This window comes from Harpegnathos saltator, unplaced genomic scaffold (genome assembly GCF_003227715.2).
Source record: "Harpegnathos saltator strain DR-91 unplaced genomic scaffold, Hsal_v8.6 scaffold696, whole genome shotgun sequence".
NCBI classification, from domain to species: domain Eukaryota; kingdom Metazoa; phylum Arthropoda; class Insecta; order Hymenoptera; family Formicidae; genus Harpegnathos; species Harpegnathos saltator.
Genome location: NW_020230533.1, coordinates 622247 through 639268, shown reverse-complemented (window position 1 = coordinate 639268; position 17022 = coordinate 622247). Strand labels below are relative to the sequence as shown.

The window sequence follows — 17022 nt, the reverse complement described above, 5'->3', positions numbered from 1 at the left end:
TGGGAGTAGAGAGTCGTCCATGTAGTCCAAAATGTAGGGTTTTGAAAGGGCTTTAATTTGGTACCATTCCGAAGCCTGTATCTCTAACCGTTTAGGAGATATCGAAGGTTAAAGTTTTCCAGCCTTTCTCCGTCGATATCCAGCCTTCCTCCGTCGATATCTCCGCTTCTACTGGGAGTAGAGAGTCGCCATTTGTGGGAAAATGTAGGGTTTTCGGAGGACTTTAAATTGGTGCCACAATCAGTCCTGTATCTCTAACCGTTTAGGATATATCGAAGGTTAAAATTTTCCAGCCTTTCTCCATCGATATCTCCGCTTCTACTGGGAGAAGAGAGTCGCCATTTACGGGAAAATGTAGGGTTTTGAAAGGACTTTATTTTGGTGCCAGAAACAGGCCTGTATCTGTAGCCGTTTAGGAGATATCGAAGGTTAAACTTTTCCAACTTATACCTTTGGTATCTCCACTTCTACTGGGAATTGAGAGTGGAAATTAATGGTGAGATTAGGGTTGGTGTAGGATTACATTGTGGCTAGAGCGCGTTCCTGTATCTTGAACCGTTTAGGAGATATAGTAAGTTAAAATGTTTAACTTGTGATGTTAATATCTCCGTTTCCTCTGTGAATTGAAAGTCGAGCTTTATGGTCAAAGTAGGGTTGATTTAGAACTATATTGCAAAAGAGCGTTCCTGTATCTTGAGACCTTTAGGAGATATCGAAGGTTAAATATGCTATCGATGAAGTTCGCTTATAACTTCCCTTTATCTCAAGAGCGCTTTTCGGGAACGTTCCGTTCGAAAGGTTAGGACGCGATAAAAAGTTTCTTGCGATCTGAGGCCGCTGTTGTTTAAAGTTAAATTGCAGCAACAGTATTGTTATCGGTCAACCCTGAGACCGGCTGCTAACATCCATTTGTGACGTCTGTCGCGCCTTTGCGATTACCGATAAATTCAGTTTTCTTGATTGGTCGCGCGATTTCAAGTAGCCATAACATATAGCGAGAATACATGGCAATATATGGGAATAATATATAGTAATAATATACGGCAACAATATATGGCAACAATATATGGCAACAATATATGGCAACAATATGTGGCAACAATATATGGCAATAATATAGGACAATAATTCATGGAATATATTTTTCGTTACATGAGTCAATGCAAATTTGCGGCATGCACAATGTAATAATAAAAGTAATAATAAAGTAATAATAAAAGTTCTTTCTGCGAGCTTTGAGTCAGACACTCACCAATGATGATATTGATGATGTCCTGTTGCATCCAACCAGATCCACCAATGTCCGCCCATGTCCGCTGCCGCTCTCCATGTCGCGCAACATCCATCCAGTTCAAATATTTCGTCTACTCGCGGGATATTTATAATCGGAGTCTCGTCACGTTAATTACGTGAATAACACGTGCTCCTCCGAGCGGATCGAATGCTCACCGACGGCCACTGTCAGTGCCACGAGCGAATATCCGGAGCGGACGGGATGCTGAATTAAAAAACAAGACGAAGTGAACGGGACGCGGACAACGATACATCATGCGTCTCCATACATGTCAAATTGTTTATTATAGAAGAGACTTTGATACGGCAATATATATTCGAAGATTTAACATTTAGTACTTTTATTTTTTCTGCTCCTCCCCCCTCTCCCCCGCGCTTTTTAGACCACCGGGCATAGTCTGGCATAGAGATGGCAACTGTCATTGCAGTACGGACATGAACCGCCTGAAAGTGGATGTAGCATGGACTTCCACCATATGCAGATTTTACCACCGAGACTTGAAAGTGGATGTACTATCGTAGTTCCCCTCTCAAAATGGATGCAGATGGCGTCCTTTCCCAGTGCGGAAAGTCGGTGTCGCAGAAAATGTCATATTGGCCGCTCTCAGGTTACTCTCTGCTCCCTGTATTTTATTGGTGACAGAAGTGACTTTAGTTCGTCTCGGATTGGGTACTGCGACGCGATTATCGCTCGCCGTCGGCAAACTGCCGTCGGTCCGCGCGTCTCGGCCAACCTAGCCCTCACGAAATCGGTTGGGCGCCAGATGCAGCGGGCTGCACCGTTCACCAACGCTACGCGACACCTCACCAAAGGGCCGAGACACGCGAAGTCGGCGGGACCGGTAGCTCTTCGATATTTAAGTCGGTAGACGGGAAGGGTTCGTCGGAAGTCGGGAACGACCGGGAAAACACAAGAATGACGAGGCGCGTTTCGATTATCTTTAGTTTTATTATTTCGGGGATCGGAACGGTCCGACCCCTCGATACGATACACTCCGCTTTGCCCTCGCGAATTCGGGATTTTGCGCTACGCCGATAACTTGGACGAGACTCTTTACTGTCACGACACCGAAATAATAACGCAGGTGGAAGGTCTTACAAACTCGGGAACCTCCCGGCGACGTGGTCCTCCTCTCTTCTCCCTCTCACGCTCGCTCTGGCACAACGCTGCCACTGACGTGCCCTTCTAGGCGAGGGGTACGTCCGGAGCCCTCCACTCGCTGACGCCAAACTTCCCCAATCTCCTGGCTTTTACGGCAGTCGGTATCCCTCCGGTAATACTCGGAAGCAGGTCGGCGATATTAGAGAGCGCGACAATGGGAGTCTCCTCTTTTTATTTCCTTCTCCCCACAGGCTTTCTTGCCGTTGGTGTTGTCTCGTGCTACCCGTCTCTCCCCGTTCCTCGGTAAATCTCCCTGTCCGGGAATCCTTCCGCGGATCTTTGTTTTTCGATCCGCGGGACGGCTGCTCGGTCTGACTCTCTTGCCCGTTCTCTATCTCTCTCTTGCTCACGCTCGCCCGGTCTCCGTGTTTAGGCTGGCTTTGTCTAGCCGGCGTTCACGCGCCAAGCACGGGAACGCCGACCGTTCGGCGCGATATCCTTGCAGGCCTGTGGACAACGGAAGCGGCTGCGAGAACCTTTCACAACGATACGGAACCGATAATAGTAATGCAACAAGATTGCGTTCACCTGGGGTGGCGGTCCAGCTGAGAGCGTTGTCCTATTCTCTCCTCCACATGTCCCTTTGGTCCCGATGGGCGGCGCGGGAGGTCCAGGGGCACATAGCTCGGGGACGCGGGACCGTTCCACCTGCACGCTTCGCTTACTGACTCTAATTATCAAGGGGGGGAGAGTGCAAGGCGACACCCCCCCCCGAAAGTCTCGCCTAAGGGCCGAAAGGTCGGCCTGGGACGGGCGCCTTTCCGGCTGCCACGTCACAGTACAAAGGCAGGTGGTAGTGCAGTCAACTCGGCATCATCATCTGTTAGTCGCCATATTGAGCAGTTTCTGTTTACCAGTGACTTGAAAAGGTGTTTTGCAGTGTTTTGTATATTTAAGTGCCCAAAAAAGAGTATTTCAGTGTTATATAGGAAGAAAGAAGGACCAACGAAGGACAAAGAGCGTGTGGCGTATATTCATAATCATAATATTGACATTTACTTAAGTATTTATGTATATATATGTGTCATTGTGTCTGTGCATGTATTATAAGCTGTATGTGTATGATGCATGGTAGTTTTATGCATCAAATTTTTTTAACCACACCAGATACATGACACAGCAAAAATATATTTGACAGTCCGCAGTCTGCAAGTAGGACGGGAAAAATATGATGCATTAAACTTTCTTGTAATTAATTTTACTTTTATTGTAAAAAATATAACTGTTTAAAATAATATTTGTAAACATGGCAATAAAAAAATACAAAGTAAAAGTTGTAGTAAATATATGTAGTTTTATATTTATATTGTGTTTCTAAATATGCATATTGAGTTGTGTAGTTGTATATAGTTGTATGCCGCTGATATCTATAATTTTGTATTTTCTATACAATTATTTTATAAAATTATACAGACATAAAAATTCTATCATTTCATTTTACCTAATAATTTTGAAATTATACATATTACACAACTCAATATGCATATATATAATCTTGTACAAATGTGAACGTAGAAAAAGAAATATTTTAAATAAGTATTTTACAAAACTTTATTTTTATGTCTACTCATACGTGCTAATTAATAGGGCAAAATAATGATTAATTAGCATGTATAAGTAGACATAAAAATAAAGTTTTGTAAAATACTTATTAAAAATATTTCTTTTTCTGTGTTCACATTTGCACAAAACAGTATATACAGGGTGGCCCATTTAACCTGACAAATCGTAATATCTGGAAAACTACATGTCGGATCAAAAAAGTGGGTAATGAAATTTGTTCGTCTCGAAGGGGGACATCCATGATATCAAACTCGACCTCCTACCCCTCTCCCGGGGAGTGGGGGTGGGGGGCAACTTTGAAATCTTAAATGGGAACCCCCATTTTTTTTATTGCAGATTCGGATTCTACTCCACGTGCGTAAGTTTCGTCCGAAACTTTTTTTTTTATTCGTGATAGATGGCGCTGTAATCGCAAAAAATTAGATTTTCTGCAATTCTCCAGAATTCTTTTTAGCAACATTTTATGTCATTGCTAGAAGTTTTCCGTGCGGTCTTGAAATATTTCTTCCCTAATTGTGGGCAGTGCGTTGCGAGAAAGATATGAAGATCAAGACGGAAGAGATTTTGGCTTACCGATAAGATCTGCTGCTCGCCTCGTGCTTCCTCTTGTGGCGCGTACGCATCGGTGGTGCGACAAAGACGGAGAGCGATTGATCGTCTATGCTTGTCTAACTTATTATCTCTTGTAAGGGGAAGTAGAGTGAGCAAGAACCGTGCACGCTTTGCTGTTACCGTTAGGACGGATGTAGTGTGCACACATTTTCTCAGGGGGCGCGTCGGAATTCGGCAGAAAAAGCGGCCCGGCGTAATCGGCCCGTGGCCGCTTTCAGGTTTCTCTCTGTTTTGTATTAGGTCTGTTTTTTTTCGAAAGACTTTTAAATTAGAGCAAGTTGAAGTGAAACAGATATATTCTCTCTCGTTCTAACTTATTGCACTAGTGTGCACTAGTTCAAAAATTCTTCGAAAAAAATTTCTTTGAAAACAAATCTATTCTTATTGGCCATTGTCAAGTTCCATCACCGCAGCAACCGTAGGAGAGTTCTCTGATTGATTAATATCGCAATATTATCTCCCTAACATAACCAATCACGATACGATCCACCTTCGATTGCAACGTGATCGAACGAGAGCAACTTGCAATCTTCGAACCAGAGAGAAGAATGAGAGCGGCCACCGGCCGTATTTCGGGGGATACGGAAAGGCGCATTTTAGATACGCCATCTGACCAAAATGCGCTTAAACTACGTCCGCTAGGCGCACTTTCGTACGCACCGTGGAACCTCCTTGCTTTCACTGCAATATTTTTCATATTTTTAATCTTATATGTAGAAATTTATATACATTCTTTACAAACATCACATTAAACAAACGCTCAAAACAAAAATCCTGTAATCTTAAAGAAACAGGATATTAATCTAAAAAATAGAAACGATCAGAAATAACCGCTCGGTACTTCTAATATTAACGAATTATATTCCGGTTAAAATAATATAAATCGTATAATATATTCCGGTTAATATAATATAAGTCGTATAATATATTCCGGTTAATATAATATAAGTCGTGAAACTGGACCTAAGTAAGACTTACGTTTAAGCGAATGTTCTCTTGAAACTGAAAACATGAATAATAATAATAATGATAATTATATTTCTATTTATCTTTTTTTCTATACTATCTAACTATCTATCTATCTATTTCTCTATATCTATCTATCCATCTATCTATTTATCTATCTATCCATCTATCTGTCTATCTATTTATCCATCTATATCTATCTCTATATCTATCTATCTATCTATTTATCTATCTATCTTTTTTCTTCCTATGTATCGTTGCAACCTATCCTGTTCTATTCATATTTCTTGCAAATGCAAACAATTAATATTACATTAATTTTTATATTAAAATATATTTTTTATACTTTTATAACATGCTGAATTAATAATTAATAAAATTCAACAGGTTATACTATAAAAACAAACACTTACGTAAAAAGATTATTATATTATTAAAAAGTTTGCATTTATTTTTTGACGGAGATCACCATTTTCTCGCGGTTTCCGTTGAGCAACAATATGCACGTTATCTATTCGTAAAATTAAATAATAAAGTAATTGAAATATGATAATAAAACTAATTTCTTCTTTTACTAGACTAAATTTATTTTTGCTACGAAAAGAAAAATGTAACAATGGAATATCTTTTACAAAACAAATAACATTTCATTTAATTTTTAATTTAAATTTATTAGCATAAATAAATTATTCTGTCATATACTTTAATAACAAATCATTTTTAAAAGATGTATATATTGGCTAAGAGTGGATTTCTATTAACTTTTCGTCTCTCGTTATAATTCTCTCTTCTTTATTTGTGCATTAATACTAAATATTCTTTATATACATATACACTATATATGTGTCATTTATTTATATATATATTGTCATGTAATTAATATATTTAATCAAGCCGTAAGAACACGAGAAGAGAGGAAGAGCGAGCGAGTGCGCGAGAGAGAGGAAGAACGAGCGAGAGAGAGAAAGAGCGAGGTATAGGAGTAGCGAGAAAAATCTCGCGGCTCACGCAGTCAATAAGCTAGACGAGCGGGAAAGAAACAGATAATATGTCGACGCTCGTCTAGTCTCCCATGTGCTACCTCGCGTGCGTGAAAAATAATTCCTCGCTTCGCACGTTCCCTTGACACGAGACGCTACCGCGTCTTTTGATGTCTCTGGAGCGTGAAAGATGAAAGAAAAACGGAGAGATGTTCGCTTAGCGATAAGATCGCCGCTACCTCACCTCGTGTTTACTGCCGCGCGCCGCTCAGTAGTGAGACAAAGACAGAACGATTGTCTGTCGTCTGTCTTTTTCTAATCTACTATCCATTGCATGGAAGTAGTACGGACACGAACCTAGGCGCATTTTACTTTTATCACCGTGAAAGTGCGCCTAGCGGACGTAGTTTAAGCGCATTTTGGTCAGATGGCGTATCTAAAATGCGCCTTGCTGTATCCTCCGAAATACGGCCGGTGGCCGCTCTCATTCTTCTCTCTGCTATCAGTCTATATCACCTCGTCGGTGCTCATACGCTACTGCTGACGTAGTACGCCGGTGGTACGAAACTTTTGTTTTAAGTGTTGAGTAGAAAATTGTATCTAACTTATTTAAATTTGTTACTTATAGAAAAGTTGGATGCTTACAATTACTTCCCAATTATTTAGCAAGAATGGGTATGTATCGCAAGATTTTTACAAGTTGTATGAAGAACATATGTATTACTTAGGTATCATACAAGTCTTGATAAAAGCGTACAACAATGTAGAAAGGCAGTATCTTATTTATATTGTACATTTCAATAGTTTTTCTTTGAATTTTTCTATTCTGACACCAACATTATAATTGCAGCTGTAAACAGTGGAATTTCGTTTATACTTTCATCAATATTGACAGTACTTATATTTTCTGGAATGCAAATATACAAAACATGGCTTAGTTCATCACAGTTGGGAACTGTTTTGGGAGGATATATTGGATCCTTGTTATTTATATGTACTCTAACTGCCATGGGAAATCTGGAAACCACTTTATTTGGAAAGTCATTTCAGCAGAAATTATTCCCAGAAGGTATACATAAAAACAACATTCTTACATATTTTTACATGTTTCGGTCATATTTTAATATCATAAATTTTCTAGCAAATAACATAGAAAAAATTTACAGAAGGCAAGTATATTATATAGGAAATTAATGCACTTTTAATCTGTTACAGTGATCTTTTCGTTGATATTAAGTCTGATTGCTTCTGCCTTGATTCATCGTGTAGCTACAACAACTTGTTTTATATTTTCTATGATTGCTCTCTATTATGTGAATCGGATTTCCCAAGAGACATATAACATGCCTGTACAGAATCCAGTAACAGTGCAATTAAAGAAACGCAAATAAGTATAGGAATGTTTGTAATCTTTTTACTATTATATGAAATAATGTCTTAAGCTTCCAATTTATAATTTTTATATTTCTTGTAAAAACTTGCAATATTTCTCTAGAATAAGAGTGATAACTTGGAAACTGTCTTGAAAATATATTAAATTCCAATTACGCTAATTGTCATTAGCAGAGCTGATATTAATTTTTAACAGGAGAGTGAAATATGTTTCTATTTAATGAAATATATTCAATTTAATATAAATCAGTTATGATTAATTTAATATTATTAATTCGCCATTTAATTATAGCAAATTAATAAATGATATTTACATTGCAATGCTGTAATAAACACTATAGATGGAAATATGAAAATATATTTAGATACAAATATTTATGATAATTGAGGCTTTTGTTTTCCTTTTCTCCTATGCTTTTCCGCTTCTTCTTTATCACTAAAATATTCATAAACTTCGTCAGATTTTTGCACTTGAACTGAAGTATCAGAATCATAATCACCCGTCACTTGGTTGACTTGTTCTTTATTGGTACTATGTTCCGGCATTACTTGTTTATAAATTGCCATAGCCTATAAACGACAAAGCATTGATTAAATTTGTTATAATGTATTATAGTATGTATTAATTTAATTATTGTTGCTACATGCAGACTTCAATCAGCAGCTTATCAAGTGACAAACCTGTGCAACAAACGTTGATACATCTCCCACATTGCTTGGTAATATTAATGTGTTATTAACTTGTGCTAATTTCTTGAATGCATTAACATATTGCTCTGCCACATTAAGCGCAGCCGCATTTTTTGCGTCCGACGTGCCGAGAGCATTCGCCACAACTTGCAATCCCTTTGCTCGCGCCTCCGCCACTGCCACTACTGCTGCAGCTTCTCCAGTGGCCTTATTTATTTGTTCTTGCCTTGCAGCTTCTACAAACATTACATATTTGTTTAGATTAAAATACATAAATTATGGAAAAACATATAAAACTTTTATAAGCTTATTGACCAAAAATGATATGCCCATAGGCAGTACCTGAAGCTAAAATTCGTGCTAGCCGTTTGCCTTCAGCCACATTGATTTCAGCCTCTCTAATACCTTCAGATTCCAATATAGCGGCACGTTTTTTACGTTCAGCTTCTACCTGCATTTGCATTGCCTCTTGAACTCTTTGTGGTAATCTTATATCACCTAATATACAAGAGCACATGTCATTAAAGATTGTATCGTATATCATAATGAATATTAAATACTTTTGTAACTTATGTATTTCATATACTTACGTATTTCATATCGCAAACATGTTAGACCCCATGCTCCACTGGCCTTATTGATACTGTCAACTATAGAAACATTTAATCCCTCCCTTTCCCTAAAAACTTTATCTAATGATATCTTTCCTAATTCAGATCTCATTGTAGTTTGGGCTACTTGGATTATAGCAAATTCTGCATCTTCAACACCATAAGAAGCTAAATAAGGATCTGTTACTCTCAAGTATAATACTGCGTCAATACTTAGAGTCACGTTGTCTAGAAGAATCAATATATATAATTGCAAAAATATTGTAACACAGATAATATATCTAATGCTCATGAATTACCTGATGTAACCGCACTTTGTTGTGGTACATCTATTGCCAGTTCTTTTAATATTTGTACGTATTTAACTCTATCAATAACAGGAAGTAATATGTTCAGACCAGGTTCTAAAATTTTATGAAATTTCCCCATTCGTTCTACAATCCATGCCTAAGATATAATATAATATATAATAATAATAATAATAATATAATATTTTCCTGTAGTTTATTGATGATTCTATTAATTTGTAGAAATTTCTCTGTATTCTACAGAAATTTTGAACAGCAACATATTTCACACAAATTATAAATGTGTCATGTGATAGACAATTGCAAACCTGTTGTTGAGGGACGAACATTATGATGGTGTTTATTGGTGTTAAGGGCCTGTAGCGAGAATGTTGAACCGCCGAACCAAACATTTTACTTCCTATCCTCGCAAACGCATGATCCTGCAAAATATATATTTTGTAAGTTTTTAGAAAATTAATTTTTTTATGTTAAACTTACTTTGAGAAATCCTAGGTTTTTCGCCAATACCATCGTACCACCAGTTGCTACACGTTTATACATTTTTAACAATATTAAATTTAAAAACTATAACAATTTAAAGTAAATTGACAATTTTCTGCAAGTTATTGTAGTCAGGATAGGAGCAATGCGGTGCCTGTGAAAGATAACTTGGATTACCCGTGATTGTTCAGCATGAAGAAAGCACTCGTCGTGACAAGGATAGAACGAAAATACTCTGCAGGGAATTAGTAGATAGGTTTATTTTTCCTAGCAACTCCACATTGCGCTGTTTATATTTAAGATAAATGAGTCGTACATTTGACATTTAAAAAGAAAGAAAAAAGGAAAGTCAGATGAGGTAATTTAAAAAATGCAGCTATAACGAACAGATATATTTTAGTGACTTCTTGAAGAATTTTACAGGTCCCTACCTAACAACCAATGAGCGAATTCGATATTCCATATGATGGAAATTACATAATTCGGGTGCGGTTCTTCTGATATCGCAAATTACAAAAAAGTTGCATCATTTTAAATGCGCGAGGCGTAGAAAATAATAAATGCAGTGATAAATAAATAGTTTTTGTCTACATATTAGTCACGTTAAATATTTTCCTTTTATATTTACTTGATTATTTATATTCTCTCAATTCAGAGTGAAACAAGTATATTTCCTTTTGTTCTAACTTGTTGCACCAGTGTACGCTAGTTCAGAAATTTTTCGGAAACGAACGGACTCAGTGTGACGTTTTAACGAACTATAAAAAAATATTATTAACGTTCGAATTCTTTATTTCCAATAGATGGCGCGAGTCGTCGTTCCCCCTCTATCGAGATTCTTTCCCTCTTGTTGACCGCCAACCATAGCGGTTCGTTGCTGTCTACCTACACACGTGAAGACTTGCCTTGTCATGCATACGCCGGTGCGCGCCATCTTTGACGCCGCCAAAGAAGCGGCCGTCGCTGTCACCGGATGCCCCATTTAGCCGCCCTTCTCGTTCTCTCTGAGGCGCATTTTCAATAAGAACACTGTGATCGTACGAGATGTGTTTTTTGAGTGTGTCAAGTGTGTGTCAAGTGTAATTTTTCGTGTGACAGTGAGACCCTCGTCGATCGCGAACGCCGACATAACGGACCGTCTTGCAGGTGAGCGATCCTCGTTCGTATATCGTGCGCCGTGAGGCTGTATTTCGCGCACGTAAAAAGTACCACGTATAATTGCATGTATATATATATATATATACATACATATATGTATATATATATGGTACATATATATATATATATCTCTCTCTCTCTCTCTCTCTCTCTCTCTCTCTCTCTCTCTCCGTTTCTACGATGTGTATATATACATGTGTACATAATGCATGCTCATGTATATATGCTTGGTGCGTATGTACATATGTATATATGTATGCATAATATGCGCGTCGATCGCGAAACGAAGCAACGCCGCGGCGAGACGCGGAGTCTCGCATGCAGAAGCGACCTTAAAGGAAGTCGGCTTATGTAAGATGACCATGCGGAGAAGCCGCTTTGTCGTTTTACATTTCCTCTGCCGACGTGCCAAGCTACCATATTGCATTGGCGGCGCGCTCTCGCACGGATCGGACAACTCTCGCGGAGCGAGGCCCTCGCAGGTCCGCCGATGTTGCAGCGCTGAATGGAGAACGTCGCAGTCGAGCAGTCGCGGTTTAGCGAAAATCCAGAGTGCGAGAGGTAGATGCGCGATGCAAGCGTTGCATTCGATCGATCGGGACGGATATAAATATAGAGCCGCGCTACCTGTTGTCGTCGCCGGCTATCATCGCTGCATGCAATTGCAATATGTTTTTTTTTTTTTCGGACCTCAACGTCCGAGGATACGCACGCACGTACGCTTCTATGTAGGCCGAGAGACCTAGCGGAGGTGCGAATACGCTGATAAACGGATCTAGACACGACCCATGGTCTTTGTGGGTGCACCGAGCTGAAGAGAAAGTTCTAGGCGTGCGCGGACGTGCTCCGGCGTAGCGTATCGTGGTGTTTCGTTGCGGACGAAACGGCATCCGGGATTTGCGTTTTCAGTCGCAGAACGAGAACCCCGGGGATTTGCCATGCCGGCGATGTTTCGCAATCCGTCCCCCCCTCCTCCTCCTCCCACGCCCCGGTCGCTTCTCTCTTCCTTTTTTTTTCTACAAAGGACGAAAGTCGTCCTCGCGCCATTCATCGCGCTAAATTCCGAGCTTACCCGAGCATAGCACAAAACTGGGATATCCTAAAAACATAGGGATGTCCTCAGGACGTCTTTAGGACATCTGTGGCTATGTGGGCGGACACGAGACCAATGATGAGTCTTCAAATTTCTTCTTTTATTGCCCAAGACGAGATTCTTCAACCTTCGAAGTTTGCTCGTTTTCGGAGAAACTTCTGAACTAGTGCACAAAGTGCAAAATAGCGCAAGAAGTTAGAGGCGAAAGAGAGAGGGAAAGTATATATACTTGTTCCACTCCAACTTATTACACCGGAAGCTTTTTCGAAAACGAGCAGACCTTCGGTCTGTGAGCCGATCGTATTTACTCGCGACGACGGCAACGTGAAAAGCCCGCGGGGGAGTTTTTTCGGGCCGCGGAGTACCGGTGAATTTTTTCGAAATTCCCGACGCAATTGCGCGGACTCGTGTTCGTGTGCATTTTTGCATTTTCCCTTTTCAACGTCCGCTGGCTGTCGCTGCTTTTTGATTAATGCGCCGCCGCGACATGTATTGGATTACGTGTAGATTCAAATAGCTAACGGATTTAGCGTGAACGAAGCGTATGCGAGCGTTTTGCACCGTGTATGCACTACGTGGCATGGCTGGAGACGGCGGAGCATAATCGACTGACTAGCGGAGGAATCGATTGTTTCTTATCCTCGCGGGATGAAGACCGGGATATATACGTGGATTCAAACGCGGGAGATCGCGCGTATCAAGAGCAGGAGAGATAGATAGAGAGAGAGAGAAAAATATTCGATACGACTGATGCTCCGAAAGGCGCTGCGCGAAAATAATCTGATCTCTCGTCGCCAGCAAAACAGGTTAGGTTAGATTGAGCGCGCGCGGTTAGGAAAGAAAGAGAGAAAGAAGGACGCAGAGAGGTTAGGTCGCTACCGAGCGGTACAATAAAGGATGAATCGTCGTCGGTCAGCCAACGGTAATACTTGTAACTAATACTAAATTTATCTTATCTATTACTTACATACACACACATACACACACACACATATACAGATAATATCACATACGCGCACGCAATAATCGGTGCGATAATTCCGGTGGAAAATTTGACAGATTTTTTCATCCATTTGATGTTTCCTACCAGATGTTCATCGATGATGATTAACGCTTTCAAATTTCGATCGTGTCGATTGTTCCTGCTGGAAAATGGAGGAACAAACGATCTTTGGCTGGGATCACCGTCAATAGAGAATTTTTGCTTTCAGACGAACGGAACCGGTTCAATTAGACCATTTCATTTGAGCTGCGCAGCAGCGTGAATGAATTATAAGCTCTAATTTCGATCTCATTTATATGGAAAGCGATCTGCACGTTTCGCAAATTGAATTTTCAAGCAAGACGATCGCGTTTCGCGCTACTTATGGCGTCCAAATGAAAGATAGGATTCCGGTCTGCTGAATTGATCGCGCACGAATCCGTCGAGCTTTCCGTCGGATTTAAGAAGCAAACGTTGCTCAAAAAGTTTATCAGCTTCTGTCGTATCGAAAAATTCCGGAAGTTCTTTCGCAGCACGCTCGAGTGCTGATGCTCAGACGGATGCGTCCATAAGCTCTCTTAATTCTGGATCTTAAGGAAAGTCACGGTATTTTAGCTGTAGCGGGACTCACCGAGAGAAGATAACTGGCGATATATCACCGCGGGTTTGCGAGTATTTTGGAGCTCTTTAAGAATAACATTGTCCCACGGATGCGTGTTTATTGCGCATACATGTCGCAATCGCGTGTATATTTCCGCGGCAGCATCGCTCGTGTCGCGGAATTACGGTAATGCTATCGCGCGGTAACCTCACACGCGTATACACACAAAGGATGTTACACACCCCTTTGCCTTAACGGTTTACCCCGGTAATTAGTATCGCGTATCACGTTCTGTTCATCCAAAAGAAAAATGTAAAATCAGGTCGAGGGAGAAAGAGAGAAAAGGAGTTGCATAAAAAGTAGTTTGAAGAAAAAGTCGAGCTTAATATCCGCGTACGATCCGGAATAATTGCTCGTCGCTCGAATACGAATTATCCGCGCAATTCGAGTCTTAACACTCGCATATCCGAGTCCATCGAGATTCATTGGTTTACTCACGACAATGGCGGGAATCGATGAATCGGATACAGAGAGCTAATTGCGCGCGGATTTACCTCGCTCGTTTTTCTCGGCGTTCATTAATATTGCAACTTGTTATTTTTGTACGCGGAATCTTTTTATTCCGTCGTCGATGGCCAACAGCTGCCGGACGTAACGTAGCTTTGTCTTTTGTTGATTTTTGTTTTTAATACGGTACGCTGTATTTATTCTCCCCATCATTGTGAGGGAAATTGGTGACACTCGCAAGCGATATATAAATAACGCACGTCGTGTAACAGATTTACGACTAATGCGCATATGTGTGTGTGTGTGTGTGTTTACTATTAATAATTATTATCCAGGAGACACACAACGAGAAAGGAATTCGTGTCGTGTGTGTGCGTGCAACGAAATTGCACAATTATGAGAACCAACACGACAACGCTACATTGTCATCACGGTGATCCACGCAACTTGACTTCCTTTCATCTACATTTGTTTAGCAATATGCCGATAACTAGCGAAGCTGGCTAAATCGGCAACGTTTTCCGTTCTTGAAAACATCATCGCATATCGTTCTCGATCGGCTGAACGTAACGCTTGAATCTGCTTGAGAAAAACGCACTTTTGATGACGCGACTTTGCCGTCTTAGGCGAAAAAGATAACAAGCACAAGCCGCGTTTAATCTCATTCAAGTGAGTCAACGAGGAGAGAGGTTAGAGATAACAAAAATTCTAATGGCACTGGTCTTATGAAGACCCATCGACCCAGCCGGATCTCACTTTACACCTGGTGAAACCTGCTCAGAGATTCAGGCGCTTAGACTCGTATCCTGTTAGGGGTCCACCAGCGGCGGACGAGCTAGACTTCATCATGACCCTGTTGAATACCCTGTCATATGACAATATATGAACTCTGTCATTCTCTGTCAAACAGAGAATGTCGAGCTTGGACAAGACAAGAAGAGAGAGAGAGAGAGTGATCGAAGCGATCTCTCGGATTTTCCAGAAAGAATCGGGGCGTCAGCTCGCTCGTGGATGACGAGTTCGCGGGAGGTGCGGAATTATACGAGTCACCCGCTAGCGCGACGGCTCGGTTACCGCTTCGCTCAGGGCTCGAGTGCTTCGCAAATTGGTGCGACGTGCATTTTTTCCGGGACGCCATATGCATACCGACGTCGGGACGCAGCGCGGTGCGGCGCGGCACGAGCGAGCGCGAACTCGTAACTCGAATTCGTAATTTCCTGCGTGAGTGAATTCGGCATGAGCGAGCGAGTGAGTGAGCGGCTGCGCGCGCGTGCTCTCCGTCGTGATATATACAGGAGTTTCGTAATAAATATATGCCTGGGATAAAATAGTTGGGGGAGAGGGCCGACCTTGCCCCGCAACCGGCTGCCCGCCTGCTTGTTGCCAAGCTAACACCGTGTATATAGCGAGTCGCGCGTGCAGACGCAATCGGCGGTGCGACGGGAACGAGCGTACACAAGTTGTGTGTACGTCTCTCTCTTTCTCTCTCTCTCTCTCTCTCTCTCTCTCTCTCTCTCTCTCTCTCTCTCTCTCTCTCTCTCTCTCTCTCTCTCTCTCTCTCTCTCTCTCTCTCCCCTCTCTCTCTCCTCTCTCTCTCTCTCTCTCTCTCTCTCTCTCTCTCTCTCTCTCTCTCTCTCTCTGTGTGTGTGTGTGTGTGTGTGTGTGTGTGTGTGTGTGTGTGTGTGTGTGTGTGTGTGTGTGTGTGTGTGGTGTGCGTGTGCGTGTGCGTGTGCGTGTGCGTGTGTGTGTGTGTGTGTGTGTGTGTGTGTGTGCAGCCTATGTGGTGTGTATGCATGCGCGCGCGCGCGCGCGCACGCACGCACGCACGCATGCTCGCTCTCTCTCGCGGGTATCTAGGGATGCTGACGATACGTCGTGCGTGTCGCGTGTATTTAGAGATGCCACGGGAGCCATCGATATTTCTCTCCAGCACGACTCCGTGTATTTCCGGGCTCTCGATAATTTCGTTCGCCTCGGCGGTCGATTAAGTCGATGCCCGCGACGACGCGATGAAATCGGACGTGCTCTTCGTCGGCACGACCCAAGCCCCGCTGGGAGACGACTAGGGATGCCGATTTTAAATCGATTTAATCGAAGATCGATTAATCGATTTTCTGGAACTGAATCGATTCAAGGAACGATCTGTAAATTCTGAAAATCGCCAACACGATTTTTTCAATTTCTACTAATAATATAAATAAAGTTTTTTTTTTCTTTTTAAATTCATTTAGTTGTAACATTTGAGCTCGCTCAATGGCTGCACAATGCACATTACGTTGTCTTTAAGCCGATGTTCTATGGGCGAAAATTTTCAGCGGAACAGAATGCGCCAACCAATTACAGCCACTCCATATAATAGTATACATTGTGTACATATGCATATGTATATAATAGTAAACGCGATTTCTTATTTAATAACGTTTGAAACGTTAAAACCCTTGATTGACGTTTAATCAAACTAATTAAATCCTTGACATAAAGATTAAAAAATCTTTTTCTATCTTATTCTGGCCACAAACACACACACACACACACAACACAACCAAAAGAGTACTATCTGTTTAATTTCTTTAATTCATATTAAACATTATATGAATTACACTACTTTAGAGGTCTACTTT

General features: G+C 41.1%; 3 protein-coding genes across 9 annotated transcripts in view; 2 read left to right on the top strand and 1 right to left on the bottom strand.

Annotated features, from left to right (window-relative positions):
* Positions 1-7059: 7059 nt before the first annotated feature.
* LOC105187760 (protein KRTCAP2 homolog) lies at positions 7060-8220 on the top strand. Of its 2 annotated transcripts, XM_011148756.3 has the most exons (4): positions 7060-7135; positions 7205-7251; positions 7427-7645; positions 7792-8220. In XM_011148756.3, exons 2-4 carry the CDS (start codon positions 7248-7250, stop codon positions 7965-7967), a joined length of 399 nt encoding a protein of 132 aa, XP_011147058.1. In that variant the 5' UTR covers positions 7060-7135; positions 7205-7247; the 3' UTR covers positions 7968-8220. The 2 variants fall into 2 exon arrangements, with proteins under 2 accessions (XP_011147058.1, XP_011147057.1); XM_011148755.3 differs by having other exon boundaries at positions 7068-7251.
* A 41-nt stretch (positions 8221-8261) lies between these two features.
* Stoml2 (stomatin like 2) lies at positions 8262-10360 on the bottom strand. Its single transcript, XM_011148754.3, has 7 exons — positions 10058-10360; positions 9886-9999; positions 9569-9716; positions 9249-9497; positions 9001-9156; positions 8650-8894; positions 8262-8538 (listed from the first exon to the last, which is right to left on the bottom strand). Exons 1-7 carry the CDS (start codon positions 10118-10120, stop codon positions 8344-8346), a joined length of 1170 nt encoding a protein of 389 aa, XP_011147056.1. The 5' UTR covers positions 10121-10360; the 3' UTR covers positions 8262-8343.
* A 603-nt stretch (positions 10361-10963) lies between these two features.
* The window catches only part of gw (trinucleotide repeat containing adaptor protein gawky), a 32599-nt gene continuing 26540 nt past the window's right edge, over positions 10964-17022 (top strand). For 4 of the 6 annotated variants that reach the window (XM_011148749.3, XM_011148751.3, XM_011148747.3 and 1 more), the window contains exon 1: positions 10965-11206. The gene's annotated coding sequence lies outside the window, so the exon portion shown is untranslated. Of the gene's footprint in view, positions 11207-17022 lie in introns of all 6 variants that reach the window. The other 2 variants (XM_011148753.3, XM_011148750.3) reach the window with 1 other exon arrangement.

Coding starts and splice junctions, on each gene's coding strand:
- Stoml2 (XM_011148754.3), bottom strand. CDS start 10,120: ATGTATAAACGTGTAGCAACTGGTGGTACGATGGTATTGGCGAAAAAC. Junction 9,157..9,248: donor ATGTTTGCGATATGAAATAC/GTAAGTATATGA, acceptor CTTGTATATTAG/GTGATATAAGATTACCACAA. Junction 8,539..8,649: donor TATCAACGTTTGTTGCACAG/GTTTGTCACTTG, acceptor TGTCGTTTATAG/GCTATGGCAATTTATAAACA.
- LOC105187760 (XM_011148756.3), top strand. Junction 7,646..7,791: donor GCAGAAATTATTCCCAGAAG/GTATACATAAAA, acceptor AATCTGTTACAG/TGATCTTTTCGTTGATATTA.